At 36.9% G+C, this 25951-nt stretch overlaps 1 protein-coding gene across 2 annotated transcripts in view; it reads left to right on the plus strand.

Moving 5' to 3' along the window:
- The window catches only part of CTNNA2 (catenin alpha 2), a 548499-nt gene that overhangs the window by 484573 nt on the left and 37975 nt on the right, over positions 1-25951 (plus strand). For both annotated transcript variants that reach the window (XM_076335695.1, XM_076335693.1), the window contains exons 12-14: positions 453-653; positions 16663-16814; positions 23744-23857. In XM_076335695.1, coding sequence (XP_076191810.1) covers positions 453-653; positions 16663-16814; positions 23744-23857 — 467 coding nt within the window. The remainder of the gene's footprint in view (positions 1-452; positions 654-16662; positions 16815-23743; positions 23858-25951) is intronic.

Consider the following 25951-nt stretch of genomic DNA (forward strand, 5'->3'; position numbering starts at 1 on the left):
GGCTCCTGCTATCAACAAAGACCATTTGCTGTTGTCTTTTCAAAATGGTTTATTTTCTTTTCTAACTTATTTAGGCACGAATGAGCCAAATATATTAAACGTTTATAGGAATGTATAAATTCATCTTCAGAAAATTGCCCAACTGTTTATTAGAACATCTGCATAATATTTGACCGCTTTCCTTTTTGCATTGATTTTTATTACGCTTTCATTATAATAAAATTCAGTATGATGTTTGAAATTGATAACTTGATTTTCAAAGATAAATATCACACTTGGGATTTTTACTGTTATGTGGCATAGTATCAGAGAATGGTATTTGTTTTGCAGACCTGGATAAGGACAGATACCAATTTTTTAACATACTGACATTTGCTGTTTACCCAAATTAGTAAGCTGTGCTATGAGGAAGAACAAAATGAAATGAGCCTTATTTTTTTCTTACATTCCAGAAAACCATATTCTGGAAGATGTGAATAAGTGTGTGATTGCTCTCCAAGAGGGGGATGTCGATACACTGGACAGAACTGCGGGTGCCATCCGAGGCCGTGCAGCCAGAGTTATCCACATCATTAATGCAGAGATGGAAAACTATGAAACTGGAGTTTATACTGAGAAGGTACTGGAAGCTACCAAGCTGCTCTCTGAAACCGGTAAGCTTACTTGAAATATTGTTCGATATTGTCACTTAAAACTTTCAGTTAGTTCTCTGAAATCTGTAACTCAGAGGGGAACCTGTGCTTGAAAACAAGATATAAACAAACAAATTAATGACCGTGATTTTTTTTTTTATTCTCTACTCAATGCTACTGCAGAAGTCATATTGACAAGAGCCGTATAAGAGAAGAGATTCAGTAACCCATCAAGGCTAGTCTACTTCATCAAAGTTTCAATGATTTGAGTAAATAGTACACAGCCTTTTCTTCAGGTTTTTCTGAGTCGGTTGAATTATGTATTATGTGTCTCCAGAAAATCATTACAAACGTTACTCTGTGGTCTGTGCAGGTGAATGTACTTGTTGGTGACTGAAGTTGTGTTTTGAAACTAAATGATTTTTCATTGAAAAACTGATTTTTCATTGAGCAACTGAAAATATATTACCTGATTGAAAAAATATATAAGTCTGCTAGATTATAGAAGTCTGCTGAACATGAGCCGGCAGTGTACCCAGGCGGCCAAGAAGGCCAAGGGCATCCTGGCCTGTATCAGAAATAGTGTGGCCAGCAGGAGTAGGGAAGTGATCGTGCCCCTGTACTCGGCCCTGGTGAGGCCGCACCTCGAACACTGTGTTCAGTTTTGGGCCCCTCACGACAAAAAGGACGTCGGGGTGCTGGAGCGTGTCCAGAGAAGGGCAACGAGGCTGGTGAGGGGTCTGGAGAACAAGTCTGATGAGGAGCGGCTGAGGGAACTGGGGTTGTTTAGCCTGGAGAAAAGGAGGCTGAGGGGAGACCTCATCGCTCTCTACAACTCCCTGAAAGGAGGTTGTAGCGAGGTGGGTGTCGGTCTCTTCTCCCAAGGAACAAGCGATAGGACGAGAGGAAACGGCCTCCAGTTGTGCCAGGGGAGGTTTAGATTGGATGTAAGGAAAAATGTCTTTACTGAAAGAGCATTTAGACATTGGAGCAGGCTGCCCAGGGAAGTGGTGGAGTCCCCATCCCTGGAGGTATTTAAAAGACGTGTAGATGAGGCGCTTAGGGACATGGTTTAGTGGGCATGGTGGTGTTGGGTTGACGGTTGGACTCGGTGATCTTAGAGGTCTTTTCCAACCTTAATGATTCTATGATTCTATAAAATATATAGATTATGTAAAATAAATAGATTATATAAAAATATAAAAGTCTGCTAGATGGGTAGACTGGGAAAAAACACCAATTTTTTTTTTTTTTTTAAACCTGTTTTTGCCTTCACAGAGCAGGGGTTGTATTCATCTAAGTGTAGGTGATTACGTCTAAGCCGGTCATTTTAGACTCCTTTATACCCAGTATTATCTGTTGCTATGTGCGTCTGAATTGTTCCGTGCAGGCACTACTATCCAGTGCTCTCATCGTGAAGCAGTGGTCTACTTTTGTTCGGATGAATCATGCTTTGAATTTCACTGACTTTACGGACTGGGTCTCCACTCACTGTACAAGTGACCAGCATGTAGTGTAGATGTCTGAATATGTCTGAGCTGATCCTCCCCTATCTCACTGCACTTGCTCATCTGGGCTTTAAAATCATCAAGATTATTTTAGAAGGAACAAATGAGAATGCACCAGTTCAGGACACGACAAATGTAACATTCAGCCAAAACAACCAGACCCTATGAGGTAGAAAAGCAAAAACTGTCATAGTTCTGGCAGCCTCTGTGTTAGCTTTGAGCACAGAAATCAGCAAAATGAGCTAAAAAAACTGTTGGGATGATTTAATATTTAATATTACTTTTTGTGTTATTGTTGTCCCTAGTTTATTATCTTTTAGCCCTAATAGGGACCCCAAGTCCTATATGCACAGATAAATCCCAACGACCAAAATCAAGAATTTCTTCTTTTTTCTGACCTTTCATTATGATTTATTGGAAACTCTGGCTGAAGTGTGGATTCTTGTGATTGTGCTTATGACTAGAAAGTTGTCCTTTGAACACCCACAATGCTTGTAGATTCACACCAATCTGTAGAAATTAACTTTCACAGACTCTTTCCTGTGAGCTGCAGAGAGACATTTTTGGGGAGAGGTCAGGAATCAGTAATATAACCTTCAGCCTACAGTACACACTCTATTTGGCTCTACAGAGATATTTCCTAGACAACATTCATGTTCGCTTTGCATCTGCCTGAACCCAGAGGGTTGGGGTTTGGCCTTCTATAGCTCGAAGATAATGCAATAAAATTTGCTGCTTTTTTTTTTTTTCCTTGAAGCTTAGTGATTCTGTTTAAGTGTCATGTGTTTTTTAGGTGGGAGAAGCAAAAGTGGGTCCAAAAATTGTATTTATTAGTCCCGCTATTTTTCACTACCCAACAAGAGATCAGTGGAATGAGTACGGTAAATTTAACTTAGTTGCAAAAGTTTATGAACTGGTATTATGAATTCACAAAAAGAAAATAATCTGTTCAGTTTTAGATAGTTAAATATTTTGTCGCACTCTCATGTTAAAGTCTCCTTTTGTTAAAGGAGAGATTTTGAAGAATTCTTCCTATCACTAAGATTTCTTTATTAAGCAAAACAAAGCATATTTTCAGACTTTTTATTCAGCTAAGATTTCTGACCTAATGTTCTGTAAAATTTTTTGTTATTAATTTTTCAAAGGAGTAACTGAGAGGTATAAAGCACTGTTATATAGATCAACAATAGGCACAGTAAATACATATTTAATGCACTTTTTTATATAATTTGAATTATAACTAAGTGCTAGAAGCTCTGGACTAAGTTCATCTTGAAAACATCAACTTGTTAATGCTGGGATTCGTTACTTGAGTCCCTGTTCCTCAAAGTCAAAGTAATTACTTATTCTTTATTTTGTAAAATGTAAGTAAACTTGTGAGTAATAAAAAAAAAAAATATATTTTAAATGTTAAGAACTGTACGTCATCGACACGTTGTGCAACAGAAGTTCAGAAGACGGAATGGGCCCAGATTCAAGGCGGCCAATGAAACTAAAACGATTTATGCCAGACACGAATGTGGATCATTAATATTACAGCACAATTTCTATCTGCAGTTTTTCAGGCCATTTACAAAGGCATTGATTATTATTTCTCTATGATTGTTGGTTAAAAAAGGTAGAATTTACTGACTCATTTTGTCACCCTAGAATACAAGTGGTAAAAATGCTATTTAGACCACCCTACGCCATTCTGTGCCCTGCCCCTTTATACCCTGCCTTCTCCCCCAGAACTGGCCTCTGTCTACACATCCATCCGTGTATAGAGATACGGGTATCTGTGAATACATACATATATTTATATATTCATTCTATCATCACCTCGAGATCCTGCGCAGATTTTTTCAAACACTCAAGAATGATGAGAGTGATTTATTTAGAGTCAGGCTCCACCCACAAATGAACACATCAAAATGTCTGTGAGAAACTCAATGATGAATGCCTTATCGTTTTCATCTTTGTTCTTCCTTATTTTTAACTGAATCTTTATTTATTTTCAAATGAAGTGCTTTTGAAAGCTGAGAAAAATTTAGTTAAATGACAACGGAAGGGAAATAAGCGCATTACATTTCTCTTATAATATTTACTTTTAACTATCAGCTCAGGAAAGGAAAGCCTCTGTTAAGCCTCCTTTTCCAGGGATTTCGTACTGTTATAGGAGTACTGGGATTGATCCACAGATAGTGCAGAAATATGGATACACTGTTTTGGAAAGAGAAACACCTGGCTAATATTTTTTTTTTTGGGGGGGGGGGGGGGATTAATCTTTAATGAAAGTGATATTGGTAGGTTCTGAGAAACTGAAACTATGCAAACCTTACTTTAAGAACTGTTTTCACCTTAAAGTTTTAGTTGTTTGTTGTTTTAATTTACAGCCTTTGGAATACACGGGGTGGGGTTTTTTAGTGTTTTAGTGCTTTATTGCCTGCTCTTGACTAACCCACTGCCTTTATAGCCAAGTACTTGGTAGAGGCTAGATTCTTATCTCTGACAGCAGTATTAGGGAATGACGTATTGGTTAATGTCTTTTTAAAATTGGGTACTTTTATTTCCCTTTAAAACCAAAATAAAAACTTGACTCTCACTTGCTGACTTTCTTATAAATCCAAGATGAAAACTATAAAACCACGGAGTCTATGGGGCTTGCTGGGAACAAACACAAAACTCATAGATTTTAGTGGGTGTTAACTGTGTGCAGGAGTAAACCAGAGCTTCAGGGTTTAATTTTTTTGGTTTGTTTTTTTTTGGGGGGGGCTCTGTGAACTTTTACGAATATCTTTAGCTTGGTTTCCTAAAGAGCGAGGGCCAGTAGCTCCCTGGGGTCAGCCCCAGCCTTGGGCGTCAGGCACCTCCATGGGGACAGGGATGGCCTGAGGCCAGGCTGGGATGTCAGCCCACAGGTGGGAGTCAGGATCAGGCCCAGTGAGGGGAAGCAGGGTCAGACACAACCCAGGGACTGGTAGGCAGGGCCATGCCGATGGCTCCTGTTAAATGTTATATTGGTATTCAGCATTTGTAGAGAACTGTGAAATTATCCTGCTACAGACGGTCCATGAAAAAAAAAAAAGGAAGGAGAGAAGGGTGGAAAGGAAAAGAGAGGAGAAAAAAAGCTTAAAAGCAAGGAAAAAGGCAAAAAGCAAGAGAAGGAAGTGAGAGAAAACAGAGAGCACAATTTCTGTTTGAATATTGAGATCTATCATACTGCTCAGCACCCTGTCCTAGCAGTGACCGAGGCCAGCTGAGAGTGGCCCATTGCCTTTAATAAGGAGGAGATCGAAGTCTATTCGGTAATTGCTTGAGAAGCTGTAACAACTGAAGGGAAGAAGCATGAGTTTCTAAACAAGTAAAACGAATTGTCCGTAGAAAGAAATCAAGTAACACGCAATGAGGTTGAATATTATTTTTCAAGATTTCTGAGATGCAGGGAGGATAAAAAGCTGTGACATTCTTTAAAGGTCAGAGGGTTGAATTTAAATTGGGAAAACTAGAGTAAACTTTGCAGGGTTGTAATGAAAGGGAGTGAATGAGAAATGAAGGAGAAAAAGCAGAACAAATGGGACCAGAACTGCCTGGGAAGGGCTGTGATGAAAACTTTCTGATTTTTTTTTTTTCTTTCTTCGGTTTGCATTGGGATGTCTGGAAACCATCCTGGAAGAGCAAGTACCATAGTACTTAGGTTACTCACTCCTGTGAAGGACATTAGAAATTTGAAATCGTCTGATTCAGACCAGAAATTTGAGTTTCAGCTTTTAGCATGTTTTAAAAATATCCTAGTAACTTTGTAACAAGCTGTTTTTAAGTAGGTCACTCTTTGACTTCTGTTTTGCCTCAAATTTTTTATTTTGTCTTTATCAGAATGGACTAAAGTTGAAAATCAGCACTACTGACAATTCAGCAATAAGCCTGTGAGAGTTTTATCAGTGTGAGTAGGACAAACTTTAAAGATATTTATCACTAGGAAAAGGCAGCTCAAAGATATTATCAAAGCTAATACTAAAATGTGGTAAAGATGGATTTTTCAGCAGTGATATGAAGGGAAACAAAATGTAGAAGCAAGAAGATGAATTTAAGCAAGCTGTAATCAAAAAAAACCATATTGAATCTGAGGGAGAGCTAAAAATTGCAAAATGGAGCCTATTTAAAAAATAAATGATGTTAAATTCATGTTTTATGGGAGTTTCAGGTAGTTATAGTACAACTTATATGGGTACCATCATCCTGAGAACATGAGATCATTTATCCAGGGATTTTGATGAAATTATGGCTTTTATTCTGCAAAGCACTGTAGCATTTCCTTTAAAGTTTTACTAAACTGAGATCCAAAGGTCAAGGTATCACCAACAAAAAACATTCAATGCATTATTTAAAAAAAAGTATTTTACAAAAGGACCAGAGAATATCCAACATTATGTTCCACTAGCGCTTGGTTTGATCCAAACAATTTTTAGCCAGAGAGACTGTGTTCAATATGCAGAGGAATACAGTAAGAAATCATGTAAAATATATTATAAAACAATTAAATGAGACACATAAGAGATGAATAAATCACCACAGTGTCTAAAAGCTTAAATGCTATTTCTTTTTCTCTCCACTTTTAGAGTTGAACAATAGAATATAGTACTAAAGGAGAATATAACGTAATTGAATTAGATTTTCAAAGGCTTTTCAGAAAGCCCTGCACACACAGCTGTTTGGAAAATGGGTAACCATGGAGTGAATGTTAAGGCCTTTGATGGGTTAAGAGCTGGTTGCAAGGCACAAGCAAAGCATAAATATCCATTTCTCATCAGGCAGAAAGCCAAATCCTGTGACGCTTCAGGGGGCAGCGCTGTGGTTGGTGTATAAGGTATTAATTAACAGGTGAATGGAGAGAAGCAAAATTTGCCAAAAGGAAAATGCTGGTTTGGCTGGTGGGAGTAGGGCAGTTTCCTTATCAGAAAGACAACACTAAAAGATAATTTTATTTAATTTCTCTAGGTAAATGGAACAATTTAAACTATATTATGTACACTAACAGGAAGGCTCTGAGCTAATTCATCCTCTCAGAAAAAATATGGCATCATTATGGGCAGGTGGTCAAAGATACCTTTCCATGCGCAATAGCCCTCACATCAGTGTTTAAGACGTTAGCCTGTACTTTAAGGAGGATATTCACTGAATGCTCCAAATAGTTGTTTCAGCTTTGAGCTCCACAACCTAAAGATCTTCCAGAAATGGAAGAAAGTCAAGATAAGGAGGACAAAATTAAAGAAATGTGGAGATATGGAGGCAAATTAACCCTAGGAGAGTTTAAAAAGACTAGGATTATCTATTTTGGATGTGCCAGACACCTTAGATAATGAATAGTAGGTTAGTATAATAGAAGTGCCCATTTTCATGAACCATTATTACTTAGTCGCTGTTCAAATCTTTTCTCAAAAACATCTTGTGTTCTTAAGAGCCATTTTTTGAAGTAAGGAGGATGGTTGTGGAGGTAGAAAAAAATTTATACCAAGTCTAGAAAATATAGGCAGAAAAATGCAGTGAATATTGACTAGCTCCAACAGAATGTTTTGTGAATATAAGTGTGAATTGTACAATAATCTTTTAAAATAAAAACACTGGCATTCCTTGCATCCCCTTGCCTACACACACCTACGTACAGATATACACAAACTTATAACTAAAGCCAGAAAGGGTGTTTTGCTTGTGTTATATAAGCCATTTTGTGTCCAACAGCACGCAAGTGTTTTCTTGAGGGGATTTTTTGAAGAGTTGCAGCTAGCTTTTATTTGAAATATTACCCTGAAGGGAATTCTGGTTAGTAGTAACAATATTTTGGAGGTACTCACTGTATGTAGTCCTTATTTGCACAAGTGTGCAGGAGAACGAGTGAGACATCTGAAATTGGTGGGACACATGTCCCTGCAGCTGTCATTTTTTATCCTGCTTTGTACGCTTTGTGGTGTACCCTTTCCTTACGTGATTGCCTACTGTCTGGCCACGAGGCACCTCCCTGTAGACACCTTGATTCTCCCCTGATATTTTATCTTTCTGACAATTCAATCAGGATAAAATTTGAAGGTTTTTTCTTTTCCTTTTATGTGTGTCCATATCTCATAATACTTGGTAATGTAACTCCAGACATCCCATTAATTTCTATAATGTACAGCTCACCTGTACTGCACATGAGCAAATCCAACATTTTCTGAAAGTGTTGCGTTACCATGTCTATACTGCATAGTTGCATGCACCCACAGATAAAGTAGGAGCCTCCGTGAAGTGCCAGAAGACGGACTTAACACATATGAGACAAAGGGTCAGCACTTTGCCATAAATTCAAGGCACCCTGAGAACGTTGGTTTTACAGTCCATGGCTAAACCGGTGATGCAGTGTATTGGCAATGAAAGCTGATTCTTCCTGAAAGTCTTGTGTTTACTGCAAAATGCTATATTCATCATTTTACATCTATCCTTTAACCATTTCATTGGGGGAAAAGCTAATCGGTAAATAGCAAGAAGAGAAAAGATGGTCTTGTGCTTCAGGCAGTGATGTTTCATCCTTTTCTATGCCATAGCACTTAAACCAGAATGCTGCAAATTTTGCCCTAGTTTTTCTTTTCCTCTTTCCTGAGTGATCAATGTGAGACGCATAGGGTTTCATATCCAGAACTGATGAGGATTCACATTTTTACTTATGAGTATTTAGCTGTAATGGGAGTCAGTGATTGCTTCTCTGAGCACAGAACGGTAAACACTCTGAAAACCCAATCTAGTGATGTAAAACGCAGAAGTAATTATATATGGGCATTTCTTCATCCATGACATCCAAAATATTATTAATATATGTATGCGTATGCATATGTCTGTGCACAATGTGTGCTACAAAGATACATAGATGGAAGCATACATCAGCCCAAGCAACAAAATATTTAAATCAAATCTGCTTCTCAGAAAACCGGTTGGTATAATACTGTTATATATTACATACTATTTCAGTAGAGCTTTATAAAGCTTTTTCTTTTTAATTAGCAATATAATAATCATGACTGAAATGTTGTAAATTATTATATGATACAAGACCAGGGTTTAATAAACATTTTATGAAACATTTAGAATCTTCTGATAAGGAATTTACAGTTCTTCTAGAAACAGACTTTGACAAACACTTCAAGCGAAATAAGGTGTCATGTTTGATTCCTTATTCATCCTTCAAACTAAATTGAGAAACTGTGCTGTCTTCAACAGAGTATGTCAGGTATCCCGTAGCAATTATTTTTTAAATGCCTGTTTAAAATACTTAAACTTCCCATTAGTATTCTTTCCTTAATTAAGTAAAATAATGCATTAATAAATAAATAAAAATTTAAAAAAACTAACCAAAACAAACAAGCAAACAAACCTGGAAGAAATTACATTCAAAACTCTGAAGTTTTAAGCTATAGCTTTGTGAATTTCCTGTACTAAAACCTCTTAAACCTGGATAACGGTTGGGCTTTTTTCCTAACAGAGCATAATTTTTTTTAATGCAGTGGGTCATTCATGGATTTTTGCTTTATTAGTCTCCCCTGATAACCCTTAGCTTATAAAACCACCAATTGTCCTGGATAATTTTGTTGATTTATGTGGCATACACAACTGTGATGTTCAGTAGAAGCACAGATTCTCTGCGTGAGATTTTCGGGGATCCTTCCTTCAACTTTTAGCAGTGAGCGGTCCAAACATTTAGACTACCATGTCATTCATGAATAATCTTACCCAAATCAGACCAGATTTTTACAGCCACTTAACAGCTATGTCGACCAGGTGATTGGCAGCTAAAATTTCATGTGTAGTCTCTATGAATGTGGCATAGGGAAAACCAAATTTCCGAAGGGCAACTACAAATGCTTAAATGAATGCAGAGCTACCAAAAGCTAGCCAGAGGGCAAAGCTGAATGTACTGGGGGTACATCAGATCAGTCATTTCTCTGGAGCTCAAGCCATCTGGTTTGTCTGAGGACAGTCTGGCTCCAGAGAACAACCTCTGGTTTTTGAGAAGGGTGATTCCCTTGGATCCAAACCCCAAAGTTGAGTAGGTGCTCGCCTCTTTAAAATGAAACTCTTAAGAAGTAGCTCTGCTGATGCCATTCAAAAATAGTCTTCTGGCTAGAAAAAGTGCCCCAAAGTTGAGACCTTTGGGAACCCTTCAGTTCCAGTGAGATTTGGATGGAAAGTAGCCACTTCTTGCTCAGCCAGTGCCCTCCTGGGCACCCTTCTGATTTAGAGCCAAACGTGTTCTAGGATTTGGTGCAAGAATGGAATTTATTTATGGCTAAACTTGGTTGTCCAAAGCAGACATCTGGTCTAAGCCAGTCATCTGTCCGCCCTCTCTATTCAATGGGCAGAGGAATATCAGAATTTGATTCAGCTGAACTTGAACAGCTTTCTGAAAGTAGGTGTGATTAATTGTCTAATGGAAACATCTATTGCTCTCCATTTGGTATAGGGAAATATAGATTTCTAACTTTCGGATGTATGAAGTAGGATGAAACCAGGCCAAGTTTCCTAACTCCCATTGATACCACTAAGAATTAGAAACCTGTGCACCCGGAGGGACCTTGACCTTTATTGCTTTTTTGTGTCTTAATTATCCCTTTCTAGATTTCTGAACATTCGCATCTACTTAAGACTGTGAGGAATTCAAGTTCCTAAATAATAAGGCCATAAAAGTGCATTACATTAGCTAGGTGTTCATTTAATCTTGCATATTAATGAAACAACATTCTAAGGCTATGAACAATAATGCCTAAACATTTTTATTTTTTTATTTCAATAATTTTATTATGTAACCTAACTTTTCTCTGTCTATCGGTGATCTTGTTGTTCCCATATCACTAAACAAAATTTGCAGCTATGTTTTTAAGTACAAACATTGCAGTACAAACTGATTGCCATAGGAGAAAAAGCCAATAGAGAATATATTTTTAGAAAATAGCTAATTACTTGATAATTTCAATACGTAGGAGTCATGGGTGGGGTAGGAGAAAAACAAGAAAAGCTTTAGAGAAAATATTTTCTGTGTGGAGCAGGGTGGTTCACAAGAAAATACAGGTTGTATCAAGACATGAATTCACCCATGGTGACGTGCTAGTTTTCTATTATACTGGTAGTAAAAAAAAAAAAATAAAAAAAATTAATAGATAAAATGGAACTCATTTTAACTTTGTTGTTTCCCAGTTTTTCTCTAGCAGCTGTTCAACCTAGATTTTGTTGGCAGTGATCTTACTTTCAATGCCATTGAAAACTCATCTACAGAAAGGCTTTAAAAGAAAACTCATCTACAGAAAGGCTTTAAAATCTTTATTTGTTAGAATGATAAAGTCAGTAAATTAGAAGTGTTGCTATTAACTTGGGACCTGATTCTGTCAACGTTTATGCAGGTGCCTAATTAATTCATGTAGTTAGACTGAGAGATGTTAATGGATCACATTTTTCAGTCTAAGTGTATGCATGACTCTTTTCAAGACCACAGCTCAAACTAAGAAACCAATATTTAATTTTTCCCCAAAAGTATTGATTTGCTTCTGAATCTGTAATTCATAGCCAATCTCTCTGTACATAATAAATGCATCATTCTCTATCTGATGCATTTACAGTTTCAACTCCAGACAGATTTTATGCCTTTGCCTGAATTTTGCTTGTAGCTATTTCATTGTCGGCATACGAATATCCTTCTTTGTACAGTAAATGACAGATAAGAAAGACTGGAGGTTTTGTGGGTGCGGCTGAGTTAGGTATTTCCCCATACATCACTGTCATGGAGCTCCTCAAGTGTGGCCCAGTAACCTTAACTGGAGAATAATACAGTTCTTAACTCATTTTCCAAAAACTTTACTGACAACATATGCTTAGAGAAACTATAAGTAATAGCATCTTATTAGTTTGAGATGTTTTTTCTTGCTTGTCTAATCAAAAATGAGCACTGATGTAAAAATGCAATTGGCAAGCAAGCAATTCATAATATAGTTTAATAGCTATTTCCATTTTGAAACAGTAGATAATGTCCATGTGTGAAAGAGTAGTTAAACATTGGACCAGGCTGCCCAGGGAAGTGGTGGAGTCGCCATCCCTGGAGGTATTTAAAAGACGAGTAGATGAGGCACTTAGGGACATGGTTGAGTGGGCATGGTGGTGTTGGGTCGATGGTTGGACTCGATGATCTTAGAGGTCTTTTCCAACCTCAATGATTCTACGATTCTAAAAATGTAAATTAAGGACTCAAGTGTAGCCAGGTCTGCAAGGTCAAAATTGTTGAAAGAAGCTTAACCACCCAATGGGCAGTCCTCGTGGTAACACATGTGGTCAAAAATGAGTACCTCATGTTCACCAAAACAAACAAAATGTATCTTTCCATCTCCTCCCCACGGCCTGATGCTTTTGAATCTACTACTGCTGCTGCTTGAATGAATGAAATGGTGTCATGACTGTTGGCATCTTTCCAGCGGCATAGTGAGAAAAATGACCTGTGGGGCTTCAGTCCAGAAGATTATTGGTGTAAGGCTTCATTGGCTGAGCTGAAGGGGAAAAAATCCCATACAGAGAGAATATGGAAAAATGTGGAAGAGCCTGTCTTCCTTTGATGACTGAGCTCTGCTTTGATCTCTACCTACTTGTTCCTCTTGTACATCCATTTCAAGCAAAGGGTGGTTGTAAGTCCATTAACGTTGTTTTAGTAAAGAAAAGTATGAATTTAAAACATCTCTCAGAAATTAAATGTTTCTTTCTGGTGACGAGTGTTTCTTATCATAGCACATTTTGCAGGATCTGGTGCTGAACAAAGACCCTATAGCTGCCTATTAAATACTTCAGCAACAATTTCCGTGATATGGGGGGGAGTTCTGATTTAGCAAGTAAATAATCTCTTAAAATATTTCACTTCTATATCTCCTTTCTAGATCTCTGTGCCTAAGTCTACAACTTCAGAGGGTCTCCTTTTGACCAGACTAGCATAACAAATACAGCATGTATCCCTGCCTGCTTTTTCTGTGTGCTTTCATATTCATAGGTCAAGTAAAAAAAAAATTGGAAAACAATAATGGTAGCCCAAATATAATGTTTAGATGTTAAATGCAAATTACAATATATATTGCAAGAAGATAAATGAATTGCAATGGTCACTAAGATAACCATCTTTATCTTCTTCTTTTGGGGAAAAAATCTGAGCAGTGAACTCTTATCAGGCTATGAACAATTTCCTTGAGGAGCTGGTGGAGGTTCCTTTATTTGAGTAGTTTAAACATGATTTGGAAGTAGCTTCTAGATAAAGAGTATAGAAGCATTTATGTTATTTGGACTAAATTATGTTACCGAAACATAGAAATAGATGTCTGGATACAACCACAAAATATGGGGTTTTTTTAAAAAAAAACATTTTCTCATCTTTCTTATATACGCACTACAAAAATCTGTCGGATACTTAAAAAATGGGCATAGTACTCCAACTAGGGCCTCACTGTGCAACTTCACAGTATCTTCTCTCAAGTCTTTTTTTATATATGATAATAATTCTAGATTGACCTTCGCCATTTTTTACAATAGCATCACATTGTTCGACACATTGCAAAAATCCGTTTGTCTTATCTTTCTGGTTTGACAACGTACCACAGGTAATTATTCCTTGAGATGCTTTTTCTCATGAGTTCCATGTCCACCTTACAGTAATTTAATTTACATTTCCCTTGTTTTGCCTCTAAGAATGTCGTGTGTGGCCATGTCAAAAACCTTACCAAAGTCAAGCTGTATCACATCTACTGCTTCTCCCAACCCACTAGTTAGCTGCCCTGTCAAGGAAAATATGTAATGGTGTGATGCAACCTATTTTGACAAATCTGTTGCCTTTCTGACATCTGCTCATTATTTACAAGATAATTAAACATTAATTGCTTTACATCATGTTTCATTTTCTTTCTGGGTACTGAAATTAGGCTGAATATCCTATAATTCTTCCTTCTTTTCTTCTCTACCTTTAGATAAATAGATATGTGCTTTTTCTTCTTTTTCTAACTCCCTGGAACCTTCGCTGTTATTGTTTTTCTTGAGTTCTCAAAGGTGGTTCAAAACCAGCTTTGATTATTTTCTTATGAACTGCAGGGTAATTTTTATTATGCCTTGTTAACTTGAAGACATATTTAATAGATACATTTCTTTATGTCTATGTAGATGGTCTCCAAACTGCCCTTTCCTAATTCAGGTCTGTTGCACTTACTTTTAATTATGTTAAATACCTGACTACCTCTGCTATATAGGAAATTCTAGACAGAAATGTAAGGACCCTAAAAATTAGGGTTCTTTGCCTCCTTTTCTGTTGCCATTTTTGTATCTCTAGCTTTACTTGTTTTATCCCTACGGCCCTAAATAATTTTTCTTTTATTCTTTATGTTTACTTGTTTTCATTGTATTTTTAATGATTGCTTTTTGATTTTCAGGCTAAAGACTTCCTTATGCAATCATATTAGTCTCCTACTACACTTTCAAGTGTTCCATTAATTAAGATAATTTGATATATGCATTTATTAATACTCCTTCCAAAACTTCCAGCTCTCTCAAACTCCTTTTCTACTTAAAATGTTTCCCCTCTGCCTAGCAATGTTTTACTTTTTTAAGTCTATTGCTGCTGACACTTTTTCCTGTTTTCTCCAGTATATCCCAAGCACTTATTGCACTTACTGAATTGTCTGCATGAAAGATACAATTTTGTTCTTTCATCTGTGTACATGAACAAACATATATATATGTATATATAGGCAGAATAAACAAGATTTGAATAGATATATGCCTTTAAAGGATTCCCCTTTAACATCAAGTGAGTAATACTTAAATGCCAGAAACAGAAAGGTGAAGCTCGTAGTTGCTGCCAGTTGTTCTTCAAAATGTAAACTAGTCTTGAATCATGTTTTTCTGTGCTTTTGCTTTAAATCAGATAGTAAGTAAGGTGCATAAAACATAGTTTTCATTATGAGTAAAATATATTTAAAGACATTTAGTCAAGAAGGAAATGTGATTTCCTGCCACAGTGAAAATTTACTTCCTAGGAAAGATTGTCACTGCTCTTGATGAAACGACACTGGAAATTCCCCTTTATATTATTCAGTCGGGCTCAGGCTACCAAAAAGTGTATTAAAAATAGGGTCTAGTTAAAAAATTATAAAGAAAGACAATATTATAACAAAAAAGGCCAGTGTTTGAGTTAGGAATCATCTTTTCCTCTTCTTCTAATTATAATGCCAAAATAATGAAGCCAATGGTACATGATTTGGGTACCTAGATGCTAGAAGGCGGCAAATGATAAAAATGATGTGAATATAATGAAAAAATGGCTATCTATAAATCTGAAGCTTGACCCAAGTTTTTTAAATTTGTAAGAATTAATCCCAACGGATTTTGTATCCAGGTTTCTAATGAAGCATTAATTCTATTTGTCCTGTAGTTTGTGAGAGCCCAGTCCTCCAATATTAATGTTAAAATATTGAAGAATAGGAGTAACTAAGTACAGGAGTATGGGTGCATTATAATTAGTGGGACCTGATGTTCATGTTCCTTTTGTAGGATTTGGGCTTAAGTTGTTAGAGGACTGATTTGGGGAACATTTATCTTTCTGCATATGTGACATTGGACCAGGCTGCCCAGGGAAGTGGTGGAGTCCCCATCCCTGGAGGTATTTAAAAGACGTGTAGATGAGGTGCTTAGGGACATGGTTTAGTGGGCATGGTGGTGTTGGGTTGACGGTTGGACTCGATGATCTTAGAGGTCTTTTCCAACCTTAACGATTCTGTGATTCTATGATTATACCGTCAAAGGAATCCTGTATAAAATTTGAAGAAAAGCCTCTGGTTACTTCAAGGAATGCCTTTAAAATATTTACATAAGTAAATAATTGCTTTAAGAGATGTATTCAAAAAGCTTATACAACAGTTTATAATACCGTTAGCTAATATCTGTGGGTATTTTTTGTGTTATATAAATGATGATAATGAAGAAACAGAATGTCCATTTACATGCCTTCACAAAAGTAATTTGCTAGATTTTGCATTCTAAACATGTTTTGTCCCTTATACAATTATTATTATTCAGTATGAACTAGACTGCAGTTAGTTATCTAAATTAGTAGGCATAATGGCTACATTTTGCTTTGATCATTTGGTATAAATATGTACTGTGTTCATTTCAAGTTGTAAAGGTTTTAAATGTACTTTGCTGATAGCTCAGATAGCTTGCAGTCTTTTAAAAGTTAGTAAATCACACTTTTTAAAGGAAGTTTTACATTCTTTGTTGTGCAATTGGAGGAGAGAATATGAAGATGGATATTTTCATGCTGTCAGAAAATGTGCTAGAGCTCTGCATGTGTAGAGTTGGTACAAACCCACGCCATGAGCCTTCCCGGGTCTTGAAATTGTAACAGTAGGTACCATGTCTACTGGAAAGTATTTATGCCCAAGGGCAGGGGGAAAATGTTCATGAAAGAAGGTGTCTAATCTTACTCTCTTTCATTTTGTTTAATCTAGTTATGCCACGTTTTGCTGAACAAGTTGAGGTTGCCATTGAAGCTTTGAGTGCGAATGTCCCACAGCCATTTGAAGAGAATGAGTTCATAGATGCCTCCCGCTTGGTTTATGATGGAGTTCGTGACATCAGGAAAGCTGTTCTGATGATAAGGGTATGTAAGGCACCTGGGAAATAAAGATTGGGACTTACAGGAAAGTATCGCATTGGATGAGAGGAATATAAAAGCTTCTTGGAATCAACTTTGTTTCATAATAAACCAGAAAAGCTTGACATTGAAACAAGCATGAAACGAAAGTATGTGCAGCAAAAAAGAATTTGTCAGTAAAGAGATGAGAGTGTTTTAGGGGATGAACCATGATTAATTTCTTAATCACCTAGGGGAAGATTTGATCACAACTGCCCATAGATGCAAACTTCATTACTGTTTCCATAGTAATAGCATTAATTTGCTAAGATTTTCAAAGTTTGTGTAGAATGTTGTTGGTTTGTTTTTTTTTCCTAACGTATGTGTGCTGCCTAGGATGTGAAGTAAGTCTGGATAAAATCTAAATGAATAAGTAAATTATTTTGCTGCTCCAGTGAGCCTCTGCAGGGATGGTTTTGAATGTTTACTGAGGTAAAGAATGTGTCATTTCAGCGTTGACTAACCAGTTGATTCAATTTACTTAGGCATCTTTTAAAAAAACAGGTAAATAAAAAAAAACAAAACACAGAACAACATCACTGTTGTTAGAGTAGATGTGTGTCTTGCTTTTCAGTGTAGTCCACAGTCAAAGATTTAAAAAAAAAAAAAAATAAAACAACAAACCAAACCTGGTTTGGACATCTCTTCAGCAATTGAAACTCTTACTTGAAACCTAAATTACCTTGAATTTGTCCCAGTGAAAGCCACGTACAAATAAAGCTGCGGTGAAAACCACAGAGAAAACTTATGAAGCAAATAACAGTGCTAAAACAAAACTTATCCCTTTGAGTAAACAGGTAACATACACTTGTGGTTGTGAGTATAGTATGGCACTGATGTAAGGCTTCAGGAAGTTGGAGCGCTCCAAAATAGCTTAATTTTAGTCAACTGTCACTATGTATTAACATTTACACAAAAAGCTTTCGACAGGCTTAATTTTATGACTGTGAAACATAAATTCCATTCCCTACCCAGTGCTAATCTCAGGTAGCCTGAATTATAGTCGCGATTGATGATGGGGGCAAACCCACCCTGTTTCCTGGGTTTGCAACATTGGGGTATTTGCAGCTCTTCTGGACTGGGATGGAAGCGAAAGATCTGCGTAGGAAAGGATCTCCATTTTCCCTTTGATTATCCAGTTCCTTAGTCTGTAACAGCAGTTTCCAAACTTCTCTTAGGACAAGAACCACTTCTAAGCACATTTGAATCTTTCATAGTCTCTCATGAGTCATTTTAATTTGCTTCATGTGACACAATCATCAGGTGGGATCTGCTATAGACCCATGCTTTCCCATCCACTGTGCAGAGTTCTGGCTTCCAGCACCCCCCTGTACATCAGAGCTGTCCCAGAAAGGTTGCCATGAGACTGTCCATACTGGCTGAGATGTTTCTGCTAAGCACAAAACACCATTTTAAATTCTTGATGCACATTCACTTATTTCATTGCTGTCTTACTGTTGTATTAACCACTAGCTTGGAAAGCTGATCAGCATGCAGGCTTTGCAGTCTCCTTAGAAACATCCCAGGTTACTTTTGTAATTGTATCACTACTACCTTCCGCTCCTTGTATGATATGAGTTAATGAATTCTGTTTACTCAGATTAGGAAGATGTATTTTTGCATTCAATTAACTTTTTTATGGAGGTAAATGTAGTGCTCCTTACCCAGGCAGAGAACTAAAGGACATAAATGGACTCATTATCCTTGTGAGTTAACTGGGAAAATCCACATATATAAGCTTACATAGACCAGAATTTGCTGAATCAGAACCTTATTTTCTGTAGAAAACAAAATTAGTTTCATTTTGAGACACTCTTTAGCATTCCCATCTGGACATCTCACATTGAAATGGAAAGTATAATTAAAGGGTGAGCATTAAGTTATAAAATACAGTCTTTAGAATATTTTTCTCTAATAATCTATTAAATCTCACACACACCTTTAATTCAGGCTGTAAAACTTTTTGCAGAATTATTAAAAAAAACCGAACCAAAACAAAGTCAAAACTTGAAAACTTTTTAGAGCATCTGACACAAACAATTATTTTCAGGCAGTAATTGTTCATGTGCATGCCATGAAAGATTGAGTTTATCTGAGATGATTCCCTCATTCCATGGAGGAAATAAAGCCACTTTTTAAATTAATTTTTGTGGGTATTATTACTTTTAGTAAGCTGAAGGATAGAGGGATAATTGCTGTTCTTCTCTTTTCCCTTGAGAAAGGGAGATTTTATTGTTCCTTTGGAGGAGAAAGAAGACTCATTTTTGCACTGGGGACTATGACTATACTGTATACAGAAGAAAAAACTCTCTTTCACAACTTAAGAAGTAGTATAAATAAATGTAGGAGTATAATTATAGAACCTAAAAATAAGATAGAAAATAATAACTTAGTTCCAACATCTTTTAAATTCCTGCATCGGGATCAAATTACACTTTGGTTTTTTCATAGCTACTTATGAAATTCCCTCATTATTAGACCGAAACCCTTTCTACGGTTAGGAAGAATCACAATGGCACCTTTTCTCATTCTTATGTATCTCCAGGGCCAGTCTTCTCTTTCCATACGTGGCCTTTGCTATCGGCAACCTCGCCGTTAGTTGCATCTACGTTAGCGTTAGTGTAACATTTGTTTGGATCAGGAGTGCACTTTTGGAGCCAATCTCCAGTTGTTCCCGCTTGCTGAGTTTTAGTTCATGTCACCGAGTAGTCTCAGAGCATATAAACTGGATTCTTTGGGGCGATCCTGGAAGATGTGCTCTAGGAGTGTCTTAAATGCACTTCTGTCATTAAGGGACTTTCCGTTCATGGGAGCAGACTACAGCGAGCCTGAATAAAAACGAAATAAGGGTAGTGCAAATGTGGGGTCCTTAGCACCAGCTGTTTGGATGTCTGAATCCTCTTCTACTCTTCCACACTTGTCAATGTAGGCTTAGCCTTGATCACCTATGGGGTAGCCACTGTGGTGCAATCCAAGGTGCTGCTACATCTCAGATCCTCTGGAAAACTAGACTTGGTGCAGAATCCCATCATCTTTTTAAATAGCCTATCTCCAAAGGGTGCTGTGGGGTTCAGTGTCTACATTGATGGCCTCTTACTTCTCGGGTTGAATTTAGTGTTAGATTTTACTGTAACTCATTAAACAGCTGAAGACCTGCTGTGAGAGAGGTTCTCTGTCTTTGCCACTGAGATACTGCTTGCAGCACCTGAGTCACTCAGGCTGCAACTGCCTTTGTGCAAAACCAAATATACAGAATAGCGTGGAGTTGAATAGAAAAGTGTATTCTAAAGGCCTTTTTTTCTCCTTAGCTTTTAGAATTAGAGGGTATTTTCATGGTAAAAAATGGAGGAATCTCTTTTCAGTCTGTCTTTCCTCTCGTTACAAGGTTAACTTGACTTAGTGTTTACAGTGCTGAAATTCTTATAACTGCATCTTACAGTTTTTAAGTGTATACAGCACTATAGCATAGTGGGGTTTCTATCTTCATCAAGTATATTTGAATTGGTGAAATATTAAACAAATAGCATTTATAAATCTGTATATATGTGCCATTTTCTGACTTATACATGCATAATTCACATTTTTGTACTGCAGTTACAAAACATTAAACAAGATTATATTGATGGAAGATATTTTGTTTATAGCAAGATCTTCAGTCTAGCAGCCAGAGAGATATTTAAAAAAAAAAAAAAAAAATCCCAATGACTGGAAGCTGAAAGTCACCAAATTCATTAGAAATAAGGCATGCATCTTAAAAGAGAAAGTATATATTTACTAGGTGATTTATCTGGGATTGTGAAAGATTCTTCTACACTGGGAGAATTAATCTGAATTAGATGAATGAAGTGAAGAATATGCTTTATGTGTAGTAGAGATATTGTATTTGAAAAAAATTAGTCCTGGGAAGTCTTATGGCCTGTGCTATAGAACAGACAGACTAAAAATTATGAAAATGGCCCATTTTTCTGTTGGAATCAATGAGTTCCTAAAATCTATTAGTTTTAAAAATTACTCTAGCTCTTCCTGCCACTGGTGGTTGTCAGAGTTTTGTTTGGAAGCTGTCTCCAATCTCAGATCCATGTTTCCTACGTCTGTGTGACCATAGGTTCCGGTGTCTGCAAGACTGATTCAGTCCTTCTGTCTTCCAACTCAGATAAATTAAGTTCCAGACATTGTTGTCTTGGAAACTAGGTTTTAAATACCATGGTCCTGTTAGTTGTGCACAAAAATTAGAGTTGTTATGGTATGTTTAGAAGGCCCTGCTAAGAGTAAAAATCTTTAAGCCAAAGTACTTCAATATAATATCTCTTTTTTTATACCTTTGTGTCTAAACAAATAGGAGACCTTGTTATATATGGGCTGCATCTCCAAGAGATCAGATAAAACAAAGCGATGGTGCAAGAGTGAAAAGCATGCAACATGTTTGAAATGGCAGCATACAGATGACAGTTAACTACTCTTCTTCATCTTAATGAAAAATGTAGCTATTTTTGGAAGAAAATGAGGGTGTTAAATTCTCCACACTTGAAAACCTTAAGTGAGTGAATCTGAAAGTTAGTTTTGAATTAGATCTCACTTGTACAGAGGGGAAATACTGAGATTTCTTGAGTTGTAGTATATTATTAACAGTTGCATTAACTTGTCCTTTTGGTTTGCAGTACATTTTCTCCACATTCAACATCTGTACCCATTAAGTTTCAATCTTTTAAAGACCACAAATTTTAAGATTATGAATGTCAGGCAGTAACAGCAATATGTATTTTTCTGAATGTTTCTTTATGAATAACTCCCTGAAACATAGAATTTTCATAATATTTTAACTTTTGAAGAGGCATCCTCATGTCCTTGTGTTGAGATGAAATATTTTGAATGTTATGCCCTTACTTTACTGCAACTCTGATTATGAAAGCCTGAGAAAGGGCTGCACATTATCTTTTATAGTCTTATCTATAAAAGTGGAGACAGAAGAAACCAAGAAGAGTATACCTGGGAGGGGAAAGGGTGCTGGTTTACAATGACCAGTGCAACTGGCTAGTTGAATGGACTAGGAGGATGGGGAAAAGCCAGATGGTTTATGAAGAAGGGGTTGAAACTCTCCACCCTGTTCCTATTCTTCACAATAAAGCCTAGGCAGATGAAAAGCTGAGCTCTATGATAGGAAATACTCTCTTTTGCTCGGGGAGCTGTATGATTCTCTTAGTAGCTGGTTTGCTTATGGCAGATTTTAAAGTCCCATCCTGCCCTCAAGCAGCTGAGCAGAGAGAATAGAGTGATTAAAGGTGACTGGAAAGCAAGACCACTGGACATCATAATGATGGGTACCAATCTCTTTTTTTTCCTGTGACAGAAGAGAAAAGACAATTTTTTTTTTTTCACCTAAACTTCACCTCCTGTCTATCCTGTTATATACACTATTTATACATGCATCTCTTCAGAGCTGCAGCCTGAGTTTCATTACTATACTGTCATACTTGGTTATTTCTTCCTCCAGCGCTCAGCATCAAAACACGTATTTAATTCATACTCTTCAAGCCAAATGACGATGGCTGTGTTTTACTCTCTGTGTTATGTGCACCATGTAGCTAGCAAAGCAGCTGATTTTCTGTTACAAACAGTGATGTGCACTTCATGTTGGAAACCAGGTTGTAATATAAATATCGCCAAAAGACTTCTCTACGTTATGTTAGAGGGTTTGGACCAGTTCCTAGTGACTGAGCATCTTCAAGACAGAGCTGTAATGACAACTGGCAATGATTAGCACCTCTGCTAGCAAACTTGATGTTGCCTCCAAGCATGAAATGTAAGCATGGATGTTTTCTTCTGTAGCGGTTGGCCCTCTAGGTTAACACTGAGGCTTACAGGTATCCAGTAAGGTGAGGATTTCTCTGCACAGTTACTGTGATCTTCTTTTTCTGTTACCACTATCACATATTGTACCTGCAGAAGTTACTCGTGGCCAGATTGGTGTACTAGATGCTATTCAAGCACAAAATGGAATATAATCTTCCTTCTAAAGACTGTTTCTGGTTTTGTACCATCTATATTAAATATAGTACTAAATAGTGATTTAAAGTAGGCTATCTCTTTGTATATACATAAGGAATTTTTTTTTGCTCCTAATGTTTTGCTAGAAGGTGAAAAAAACCAAATAAACAGATACATCAGTTATCTTTTTTCTCCCTCCCTCCAACATTTTAAACAACCTGAAGCCAACATACACCTAACTAGATTTAATCAATCTACCCAGAGACCCTCACACCATTCCTAGCACCAGCAATGGAGATAACGTGGTTTCAGTTTAGGGGATGAGGCAAATTCCAAAGCTCTGTATCTGAAAAGAACCATGTGACTTAACAAGATAAAGCCGATTATAAACTTTACCTTTGTTTCAAAACCAGCTGACATAATTTACGTTTTCTTTCAAGGGGAAATCTCTTATTTGCTTTGATAACTTTTTCTTCCAGCTTGTTAGTTACTTTTTCCCAGGTATTTACTTTCTCTTTTGAAGATTACATGGAGATTCCAGTAATATAATAGTATTAGTGTCCATTTATATATGAAATAACATTATTTTGAAATAGTGCATTCCGGTTGTTAGTGTGTCCAAAGGATAGTTGTTCCTGGAACTGCATTCATTATGTTAAGAAAAGTTGCAGCAAGGTAATGATAAATGCCATTTATAAAGAAAACTAGAGATGAAACAACTTAATTTTTAAGACAATTCAATTTCAGTTCTTGACTGCTTGGGCAGACAAGTTAATTTAAAAGGAAAGAGAAACAGCATTTCCTGGGCAGGTATTTGATGAAATAAGAGCTTACTGTACATAGGACATTGTCTGTATCCTTTATAAGCTTGTCATCTCTCTTTTGCTTTCTTTCCCTCTCTCTCTCTCTAGACCCCTGAAGAGCTAGAGGATGATTCAGACTTTGAGCAGGAAGATTATGACGTTCGCAGCCGAACAAGTGTTCAGACTGAAGATGACCAGCTTATTGCTGGCCAAAGTGCAAGGGTGAGTATAAAACCCACATGCTACATTAAGTGTCTGTATAGCTACAAATAAAAAGCCATGCCTTGAAAAGCAAATGCAGTGATTTCAGATCTTCAGGATCACTTAAGAAAGGACGGGAGTAAGCTGACCTAGATGTTTAAAGTTTTTTCATGTCTCACCTATTTGAGAAGCACTGACTTTATTGAGCGATCTTCCTTAGGCTTATGTGATGCCTTGTATCAGCCGTTTGCTCCAGCTAGCACTGTAGGAGAAGGCCTTGCAGGTTTAGAATGTGTTGAAAAATGTGGGAGTAGTCAGCAAATTAAAAAAAAGAAAAAAAAAAAAATTCCATCAGGGCACCATGTGCTGTATCCAGAGAAATCTTACATTAGTCATGTTTCCCAGTGTGCAAACCTGTCAAGAAGATCTGTTTAAGCTGCTGAGTAGTCCCTGTAATTTAATTGTAATTGAAGACATTTGTTACTGAGTCAATGTAATTTTACCAGGGTAATTACATCATGATAAACTCGAGTCATTGTGATTTGCGACCTCAGCTTGTGCATGGGGATTGCAAATTAAGCTGATGAGTGCTTCAGGGGTCACAGGTGCTGGGGAAGTGAAGTTTGTTAACACTCGGGATTATGTCACCCTCTGATGAATGTTTACCTTTTACCAAATAGGCTGCTCAGCTCAGATTATTAAAAAAAAAAAAATCAGAATATAATTTTGGGGGCAAAAAATATCATGAAAATATATTTGACTGGAAAGAGAGTTTGAAAAAAAGACTTAAAATTTTCCAGCAAAGAACCAGCGGGGAACTGGGAATTACCCGAATGATTTTCATGGCTGTTTTGCACAGGTCTGCAGTTTCTTCTAAATAAGTGCTAAAAGTGAAGTAATGGACTAAATGAGAAGCATCCTCCACACATACACTCAAACACTGTAGCAAAAGCTGGTAACTGGAACGGTGACTTCTTACCTTGAATTCTGGAAGAGGATTTGTAGGGCTGAGAACCTGAAGACCAAAAGGCAACGATGCTTTGAAAGATCAGTTCAGAGGACCAGGAAAGAGGAGTTTTCAGCTGCTGTAGGAAGACCCACAGTATGTTAGGGCCTGACACAAACATTTTGAATGCTGAACAGAAACAGTAATGAAAACCTAAATGAAGCTTACTTAGAGGTATGGGAGGAATGTGAGACATAGATACAGCGGAATGGGCAGAGGTTTCTTTTTGTCTTAAATTAATTTCCCTGAATATTGAATACAGATGGTAAATAAACCATACCATGTATCAGAAAAACTGGGTTTCTATCACTACATCCCAAGGACAAAAATTTTTGTCCTTGCATATCAAGGACATGACATATTTATCATTATCACCTAGATGAAGAGCAGGTGGATTGTAGGGCCCATGCCAGAGAGCTGGGTGACCAGGAACTGGCATTGAAAACCATGCAGTCAGGAGAATTGCAGAATGATACCTGGACACCTAACCCCGAGAACGATGACAGAACTATGTTCTGGATGCAGTTGACTATCTTTGGGGGATTTTTATATTTTAAAGAGCATGAAGTTCTGTTTGATATATTGAAAGAATTGACTACGAAAGTAAGTCTCAGGTACAAAAGTATTGAGATACAATACAGTTATTTCACAGTCTTTTTTATTTTTTTTAGTTACATCTAGGATTGGGTAGCTTATCATCCTTTCTTGATCTGAAAACCAAGTAAAGACTGCAGTAATATTTTTACTAAGAATCTAGTTCACCTAGGGACTTAGGAGTCTTAAATTCTATTACATTTATTGCAGTTATCACTGCTGCACTTAAAACTTTCTGCTTTGATCAGCTACACACTGTATAAACATATTATAAAGACAGTCCCATTCCTGAATAACGTAGAATGCAATATGCCACAAGAAGCAACAAACGACGAAAACCTAAAATGAAAACATGCTAAGCAGAAGCTGCCCAGTCCACAGTCTTGAGTGACTCATTGAAATGAGCCTGCTAAGCAGAATAGTATCTTATTTGAACCTTTTCTGTAAAAAAGCTGGATTTTTATTTGTGGAATGTTATGGATTTTTTTTTAATATGCTTACTTCATAAAGCTATT

The sequence above is a fragment of the Aptenodytes patagonicus genome, chromosome 4, assembly GCF_965638725.1.
Source record: "Aptenodytes patagonicus chromosome 4, bAptPat1.pri.cur, whole genome shotgun sequence".
Taxonomy (NCBI): Eukaryota; Metazoa; Chordata; class Aves; order Sphenisciformes; family Spheniscidae; genus Aptenodytes; species Aptenodytes patagonicus.